The sequence below is a fragment of the Vanessa atalanta genome, chromosome 16 (assembly GCF_905147765.1).
Source record: "Vanessa atalanta chromosome 16, ilVanAtal1.2, whole genome shotgun sequence".
NCBI classification, from domain to species: domain Eukaryota; kingdom Metazoa; phylum Arthropoda; class Insecta; order Lepidoptera; family Nymphalidae; genus Vanessa; species Vanessa atalanta.
The window spans coordinates 184,353-193,890 of record NC_061886.1 but is presented as its reverse complement, the minus strand read 5'-3'; the positions used below and the strand labels follow the sequence as shown (position 1 = coordinate 193,890).

At 35.4% G+C, this 9,538-nt stretch overlaps 1 protein-coding gene across 1 annotated transcript; it reads right to left on the bottom strand.

The window, feature by feature from the left end:
• Nucleotides 1-885: 885 nt before the first annotated feature.
• Nucleotides 886-2,727, bottom strand: LOC125070066 (THAP domain-containing protein 11-like). Its single transcript, XM_047679746.1, has 2 exons — nucleotides 2,585-2,727; nucleotides 886-2,143 (listed from the first exon to the last, which is right to left on the bottom strand). Exons 1-2 carry the CDS (start codon nucleotides 2,674-2,676, stop codon nucleotides 1,630-1,632), a joined length of 606 nt encoding a protein of 201 aa, XP_047535702.1. The 5' UTR covers nucleotides 2,677-2,727; the 3' UTR covers nucleotides 886-1,629.
• Nucleotides 2,728-9,538: the final 6,811 nt, after the last annotated feature.

Sequence of the window (9,538 nt, the reverse complement as noted above, 5' to 3'; positions counted from 1 at the left end):
AGGATAAACAATTGTTTTTTTCCAAAAATCCAAATTAATTTCTCTAAATAACAATGAATTGACATCACAATAGTGTATAAAAATGTACATTCCCATACATTGTTAGATCTACAAATTATCACGTAGAGAGCATATATTTATAACAGACATTTTAAATCTGAGCGGGAGATTAGTAACATCCTGAAATAGAAAACTCTGTACTAAAATTATAAATAGTAAGTAACTCTCTTAGTTAGTTACATCATAACTGCGACCATTAGTAACGACTAAATGAGTAAATGATTGTGTTAAAGTTTCACCTTGATGCAACCAGGGTTCAGGGTGAGGACATAAGATCTTACGGGATCTAAGTGATAACAACAATAGGAGGAGCTGGAGGCGATGACTAGTCTTTTATAAATATATCAGATCAAATTTATATAATATTTACTAGCATAACCGTACGACGACGACAGTCATGTATTATATACTAGCTTCCGTCCGAATAAAGAGTAACTTATGTGCTATTGGAGACTATGATCTATGTTTGTGACCAATTTTATTCGTATCCATTCAACCGTTTTGGCTTGATTGAGTTACAAACATACTTTCATCCACGACACCTTTGTATCTTCCCCGCAAACCGCTTTGACTTCTGGTTAGTTTTATGTATATTGTTTCTGTTGTTTTCATAAGGCGTTTTTATAGGAACGCAATACAAAATATAGAAATAATAATAGGTACCTAATATTTTTTTTCATTAAAATTTTCATTTAATTCTCCGACTATAGTTATAATACACATACTATACTTGCTAAACCAGTGGGTCAACACAGATGTTAGAAATATAAATAAAATAACTACCACTGAAATATCTTTTATCCTTTTGATCCTGTAAGTCTTGTATTCAATAAACGTATCACTTAAGTTATACACACATACATACACAACGTATAACAGTTTTGAGCATTGACGTTGCTAAGATACTTTGTCAAAACCATACATAAAGAAATCTAAAACTTTTGTATTTTCTTTCTTGATATTACTGCCAGACTCATCTATATAGTGTTTTTACGATTATTTTTCAAAATATTTGGATTGTTTTTTTCAGACAAGTAATTTGAAGACCGTTAAGTTTTAATGTCAAAACCAAATCAACTACAAATGACAGTTTTATTGTTAAACAATATCGTTATTTCTTTAAATTTTCGTTACGAGATCATAAATAAAAATAGGTTTCGTAATTCTAAGTAAATCTAAAATAAATAGGTAACTCTTACAACAGTAGTTAATTAGTAACATTGATGATATTTCGTTGACGCAATGACAAAAATTATTCAGTACTTTAATTACAAACAAACAATTAATTTGGAATTAAACTTTAAAACCATTTAATATAAATGCAATTAAAACGAGGTAACGATAACACTCATAACAAATACAATAATCTTTAAATATTTGCCGCGCTATTCTTTAAGAACTCACTTCGTATTTCACTCGTGAAATATCGAAAACCGATGTTGATACTATTATGGTCCTTGAAACGGTACATTAAGCCAATGTCGCATATCACTTACTGACATCTCACGATCGTGTTCCGAATGGAGTTCCGAGGTTGCTCTTACAGAATAGCTGCACAGTGCGTAGTTTTTACGATAGCAAATTGCTATCATTATATTCGATGGATAACGTGATGTGAGATTTGATCAAAGCGTTCAGGCCGTCCGGTAAGAACGCGTCGCATCCCATCAGAAATTGCTCCATCGTTATAAAATTAGAATTGTCTTCCACGACATTCATCTGACTCCGATGGCTATCTTTTGCGTAGTCATTTCTTTGGTCGTTATGATAATAGTGCTGGTTTATAGGGAGCGCTGCCGGCGTTTCTGTTCCGGACACGACATAAAATACTTCATCATCCGTTTGCACGCCCTGGCTGGTGCACACCTGCAACGGTGCATAGTTATAATTCTCGGTTTGTGTGGAGCTGTCGCTGGTCAAAGTGGCGGGGAGGTTCAGCGTGGGTACTGCCGATTTTTTCAAAAGTTGCTTCCCGTACATACGCTGCTCAAAATGCAAGCTGCAAATATGCATGTGGCGAAGCTGTTCAGCGTCTTTACCTTTTAAATCGTCCCTCTTGCATGCTTGAATCCATATTAAGCACCTAAAACAATAATACTTATCTTAGGTATCAATACTTATTAGGAACTGATCGGTTAGTGTATCGGTACGCCTCAGTGTTTGTATTCCTTAATACATAAGTTCGATGCAGTCAGCCGACTGGCTGGGGACAGGTATACATATAATAAATACAAGATCACGTGTATATCTTTATTCGCGCAGAGAAAAACATATAATCAGTTAAAACGACTGCTGCTCGTAGAATACAATTCACGATCGACGTCCATCCCTTCCCTTATATTATATAAATAATACACAACTTTCAACAAAGGACCTACATAAAGCACGCGAGTCGCGACGTAAATTCGCGCTTAAAGCTTTGAAAGCTAGATATCTACACTCGATACATAGCTCGAAGCCACTCAATCGACAAAAACCTTTGATGTGAGGGGAATGCAACCCAATTAAAAGCATAAGGGCTCACCTTTCATCCCTCGGGAATTGATGGAACCTGACTCCTCTGTGCTTGTGCGATGTCGAGCCGCAGCGGAAGACCGCGCAGCTCGTGTTGACCATCGCGGCGCGTGACGCGCGCCGGCGGTCGCTCCCGGCCGACTGAGGCGGCGGCCGGGCGCGCCTCCCCACCCCACGCGCCCTCCCCACCACCCACCCGCTGCATCGCTTTCAGCTTTCAGCTCAAAATACACGTATGCAAATATGGAATAGGCTTTGCGGATTTTATGCACGTGAATTTTTAAATATTGTATATGCATAGAGCATTCGCTTAAAGTAAACCGTCCTTTGCTGAGATTTTTCACGAAACATTTTCCATAGTTTATTTCCTTTGTTTAGCGACGTACCAAATATCAATACATACTTATATAACGAGAGGAATCTCATTAAAGCGCGTTATTTAGCACAATGAGTAACAATGAGCACTTGTGCAGATGTATCTGCTCTTCTGACACCGGTGACCTCTGAACAGAAACGTGCCTATTCTATTGTCCGCTAACGAAGCGACTATCTCGTTTCGATCTCGTTACGTAACATCAGTCACGTGGCCACGTGAGCCGGCGCCGTCGCCCGTCGCCGCTCGGTTACAGGACGAAAACAATTTACTTCATTTGTATCGCGGCACTGATTGTGGCAAGCATTCTATATTTTGCTGTTCCCATTGATCGAATACATTTTCTCCTCTCATATTCAATATTATTAAACTCGATTATCTTTCAAATCTAATCAATGTTCATAACAATACTTTATAGTTCGTATTTATGACATTAAGATAACAGTGCAGTGACCTAATAGAATAAAATAAATAAGTAACCAAGTAGGTAAATTTTTCGCCAAATCCCCCGACGAGTAATGTAAAGTAAGTATTAGTGAAGTAAGTAAGCACATTCGTTCCGATCGAATGCCCAATCACCACTTATCACATTATGTAAGCGTACGTTTGTGAGTTGGCCTCGCTTCGACGAGCAGAAGAAATGCAACGACATCTCCAAGGTTAAGGTCAACGTTGGTGGAGTCAAAGACTAATCACGCCACAGCTACCGATGTAATTTCATATGGTGCCTAACTACCGTCGACCCGTCGAACATCGTTGTATTGACTCAAAAGGTTTAACGTTTCATTTGCGGTCGGAATGTCTGTACATTTGGAGAATATATCTTTTAGGTTAGGTTTCGTTTAAAATTACCATTACTGGAAATTTGTGAAATACCTTGTTGCCCTTGTGAATTTGATATTATATATGCAACAAAATAACTCTGTGACATATATTGCCAATTAGATTGTATGAAATCTAAATATTATTACCACTTTTTAATTCAAATTTAAGAAGCCTACATTCTGGACCAGTGGGGTCCAGAATGTAGGCTCTAATGAAGAAGAAAATTGCAAGAAGTTCATAATCAAAGCAATAGGCATATACTTCCATCATAGCAAACAGTGGAATAGTATATAGATTCCTCTCAAAAGGAGATGAGGCAAAGCCAGTGATGTGAAATTTACAGGTATGGTTTACCTATAGAGGTGATTGACTTGGTGTATACTCAGTGCAGTACTCGCGATGTATATAAAAATTATAAGCACCAATATATGCCACGTCTGTCCCCAAGGTGTGTCTGTGACGCAAACATCGTTGTAACTATGTTGAAGTTTGTTATCAGTAAATCGAATGGCGGGCAATCGATTACCGATGGCGTTGCGTTGTGTACCTAATTTGCGGTTCACATAGAAATTAGTGGAAAACAGTTTTTATAGAAATTTGCTCGGTGATCTCGACTTTATTTATGTTAACTTGTGGAAATTTTATAATGCATGTGTTGTATACATATTATAATGCATATATGTGTGTTCAAACACAACTGCACTGAGAGTGTAAGCACTGCCAAACTAAGGAATACTGGGTTATTAAGCATTTTTTGGGAGAACACTCCAATAACTTGTAGTTGACTCGAACCATAGCCTAATTCTCGGATCTTGGATCTCGGACCTCGGGGTATGCATCGTATAAGTTAGCCACTAAACCAACAACACTGAGATTGACAAATACAAAAATTAACCCTATTAAATGGACAACCGCACATTTTAAGAGTGAAAAATACTGGAAATTAGATATTAGAATAACATCAAGTCCAAAACACAGGCACTGCCAGAAAGACGAGGACGTCTGACAAATAGAAAAAACTAAATTTCATAAATGGCTGGCTTTGAATTTTCAGGTAGTGAGTCCAAAAATACAAGAAAAATCTAAACCAGATATGAAGCTATCAGAAGTAAAATAAACCATTCCACGACCAATAACACGCACCTCGCTTTAAATTATTCGTATAAATATTTTCGAAGAGTCCCTTCGCAGGTTAAATATATGTATATGCAAACAGGCTATTGGGCAATAGTTCAGTCCTGTGGTATCGATTTCGTTCTATTGTGCAATTTAAATCTAGCGAGACAAAGTATCTTGTAACTAAAGTTCCTACGATGCACTTTATAAAAAATTTAATAATATGAGCATAGTCACCTATTTTCATGTATAGAAAAGCTTCATGCTCTGGAAACCGGAGTCAGGATTTCTGTGATACTTTAAATCGTATATACAAAAATGTATGTCGGTGTATCATCGGCATACTGTAAAATTTCCTACATATAGCTGTAACTTTTTTTTATGAAAGAGGTTTTATTGCTATTCATTATGTTGTATCTCGCCGCAAGATGGCGTCGCTGCTCTTCTAATTTTGTACCGTGATCGCATTGATATTTAAGGAAATATATATATAGGCAAAACAAAGTCAACGATTTTGCTAGTAAATAAGGAATATCTAGAATAATTAATTTACAACAAATATCTTCCATTTATATAAATGACATAGAGTTTAACAAACAAAGACATAAATAAAAAACCTTCTCATTTTGCTAATTATTTTCCTGTCATTATACCAGAATCTTGTTTAATGTAAACCTGTTACTGTTAGTTTATATCTAAGCAGAATGATTCTCGTCCGACCTCGCAGCCGGTTAAGGCCGCCACTTGTCGATCGATTAGGACAATTTCAAACAACAATTGACGAGTTGTGATTATTACAGGGACTGATGGTTTGACCTGCGGGGCCTGTAACGAGACCCATAGTTACGCAGGCACAGTACACATGAAATATGGAAAACAATGATAAACAAAAAGACTATTTTTTAAGCATTTAGAACATTAAATGAATGTTACAAATGCAGCCATATCCCAAAAGGGATCTCTTGGGGAATTGGTGACATAAAGTATTAAATCTAATAACTCATAAATATTTTATTTTATATGAAATTACACTAATATGAAATAAGAAACAAATAATAAATATGTCGAAGATAGTCTCTCGTGGCTGATTTAAGAATACCAGGTGAAAGGCATTTCTGGATTCCGTTCGTGATATTACTACGAAGCCTCACCGATTATTTGAAAAAAAAAAATACAAGAAGCGCATTGTTGAAAAATTAAATTTTAAATTTCGATTCTCAGTATTTAGTCGATGATCTCACGTATGGAGCGAGAACTTGGTGATAAGAAGCCGTAGGAGTACAAATATTAAGAAGAAACAGAATATAGAGTGCAGTGATATTAATTTAATCTTTCTTCTTATAGTGACGTCACCTCGTACAATTATCGTAAAACAATAATAAAAGTATCTACTTCACAAATTACTCATCCATTATCTCGAAGGCCCCGGAAAAGGTCAAACTTATACTTTTGATAACAATTACCTTGCGTGTTGTTCGCCGGAAACATCATTATATAAATCTACTTGTACTGTTATCTATTTATAGCTGAGATGTTAGCTAAGATTTTATTAATACAATAAAAAATACTTCAAACCTTTTCTTACGTGTGGGAACTAAAAACTCCAAACATATATTTACAATTATTTATTTTATATCATATGAAGGCGAACTGGCAAATGGGCCACCTCATGGCTAGTGGTCACCACTGCAACACGTTAGTTTTGTACGAAATAATAACCATTCCTTATATCACCGATAGGCAATAAACCCTGGGAGCAAAGAGGTTATATCCCTTGTGCTTACAGTTACACTAACTCACCACCCTTCAAACCGAAACTCAACCGTACTAAGTATTGCTGTTTGGCACTAGAATATATGACGATTGGGTGGTATCCAGACTTGCACAAAGCCCCTCCAACGCGTACAATACCCATCTAATCATATTCCCCTTATCTTGATTTGACTACCAGGCTCGAGACACGACCTATAGAATCGGAAGAGAACCATCAATTAGCGAAACTATCGTACTTACATACAAAAAATCAATCTCAAGTCGAACCAATAATCTCCTTCTTATTTAAATTGGCTAATAAAAGTTATTACACTAATTTCGTTACCGCGCGATAACCATTCACTATCACGTTGCCATTATGATGGTTTCTCTGGTAATTTATTACTGAACCGATTATGATTAAAACATATAATCATTTACACGAGTGGAATAATTGGATGGACTCGATTTTATTTTATTATCCATCGTGAAACTCGACTGCCATAAAAGTGTCTGGTCTTTCTAATATCTCTGGTATTATGGCGGAACAAATGGTCAGTGCTGTTTCGAATGGGAAACGAATCAGACTTCCCACCGGATCAAACGTTACACCAAGAAATCACGTAAGTATTTTTGTAGGTGGAAATAGGGTCATTTGAGGGCAAACATGTGGTTTATTGTACAACTAGATAACTATACAATAGTAAAACGATTGGGTTTTAAAATAAACAATTTTTTTTCGGTGTATGCGGCAGAAACGCGTTCATTCAGCAACAAAAAAAATATCCCTGTATATCAAATTGATAATTATTAAAATCGAATAAATTAAAAAATAATCTATGCACCTCCATTTTGAACACATTAGTAATTGTTAGCATAAGCACATAACATCAATTCCTTAAATACCGTTTCCACAAAACAAAAGTCGATGTAAAAAAACTCCGTGACGTATACCATCGTTTCCAGATAAATATCTGCAACGATTATTATAAATAATAAACTTCATGTCAATAAGTAATCAATCATGCTAACTGCACGAATTAAATGAATCATGAGGTACGAGGAGCAAAAAACTAAAACTTTTCTGTAACTCAGCGGTGACTTGCATTACTGCAATCTATATAATCAAAATGCAATCACGGTACAGTCGCCCACTCGAACACACGTCGCTAAAAATGCACACTATTCTCAATCGTAATCCCAAACTGTAACGAGTGTTATTGCGCCGAACAATAATGTACATTAAAGTAAGCGTTTGTATTGTACACTGAATGGCATAGCGACTAAAAATTATGCGATATTGATCTTTATTTGTAGTCAGATAGAAACGACATCGCTGTGTTTGAATATGTTCAAGGTGACACAACTGTCCGATGGTATATTATGTCAGTTTACAATGAATAATGGTATTAATATTTTTATCACGGAATATTATTCAGCTGTGACTATTTGTCCGCCGATTAGTTGGGACGAACAAACTTACTTGTAATTTTTAATGTATATTTATTTTCTCGTGTACTTTCCTAAATTGAATATTTCGATTTTGATAAAGTAGAATTATAGAGTATGAAAGAGGGTATACTTACTTGTAGACCACTTGTTAAGGTCTGCAATTTTGTTAAGAATAACTATTATTCTATAAAATAATAGATTCCATAACTGAACACGCATACCCACACATTGTATTAACAATAATATTATTAGTAAAGATATGGTAAAGGTTAAACAATTATGAATGATAGCAAATCAGATGGCTTAAAATAATTATGATAACCGTTAGGTATGAGCTTCAGCTTTCAGGCGTTTAGGATTACACAATTCATTCAATCCTATTTTGTAACATAAAACTGTACTGTAGTCCAAATGCACATTGTCAAAAAAATCCATCTCTAGAGATTCAAAATTACAATCGCATTTTTTGGATTTGAACCAACGACTCTCTATTTTCTAAACTAATGTTAACATAAAAAATGTTGGAGAATTTATGTTTCACAAATTCCATTTATTTAATCTTTGATCAACGATTAATTTTAAAACGTCTTAATCTTAGCATGCTCTTGGAAAAAATACTTTTATCTCTAAAGACTTAACTGTGAAACAACTAGAGTGTCGAAACAGACAATATTAATGACTACATTCAATTACAAAAGCAGAGTTAAATACGAGATAGTTTAGAGTGACTAGCTTTTCGGTTCTTGCAAGACTTGTCCTGCTTACGTTATTGAGTTACATAGGAGATACCTTACATTTGCCTACTATCCGGCTCACAGCTGCTCGAATAGGGTTTAAGAATGAGAAATGATTAAATAGTCTCGACACTTTGAGATAATCTGAATTTTGCGTTGTTTTTAATTGATCTGAATAGTGATTTAAATTTGACGATTCTTACGAAAATTGCTGTTTCCAGTTCTTCGCCAACTTATGTTATCAATCGTGTTGTGTTGTTAACAAACGCCCCAGATTGTCTACCATCTTATCCTAGTTTAAACTTAAAGATGGCCACCATTAGCTACTTGCACTGGACGGAAAAAAAATTGATATATAGCGCTTTTTGTACGTGTCTCGTTAACGTCGCTTTGGAAACAAGAGGACAGTTTTAGACAATGTTGCGAGTACATCTCGTTAGTATGTTGTAATTAAGGAATTCGTTTAGTGGATTAATTAATTTTTAATATATACTTCATTCAGATCACTTTGGATAATCTATTGAATTGTTTTGTTTTCAAAAGACGCCATTTATTTTTTTAATAATAACCTAAGCCTGCCGTTGGAATTAATTCAAAAAAATATTACCTGACATAACATATCTGTCTACTCCCTCATCAGATGGGACGAAAAGTCCTATACAAATGTATCTTTGCAGTGCAAATGGCTTTACGTTCTTCTACCATGTTTTAA

What these genes read in the sequence shown, in the direction of transcription:
- LOC125070066 (XM_047679746.1), bottom strand. Translation starts at nt 2,676, where the DNA reads ATGGTCAACACGAGCTGCGCGGTCTTCCGCTGCGGCTCGACATCGCAC. An exon ending in CAATTCCCGAGGGATGAAAG is followed by an intron (nt 2,144 to 2,584) that starts GTGAGCCCTTAT and finishes TTATTGTTTTAG; the next exon opens with GTGCTTAATATGGATTCAAG.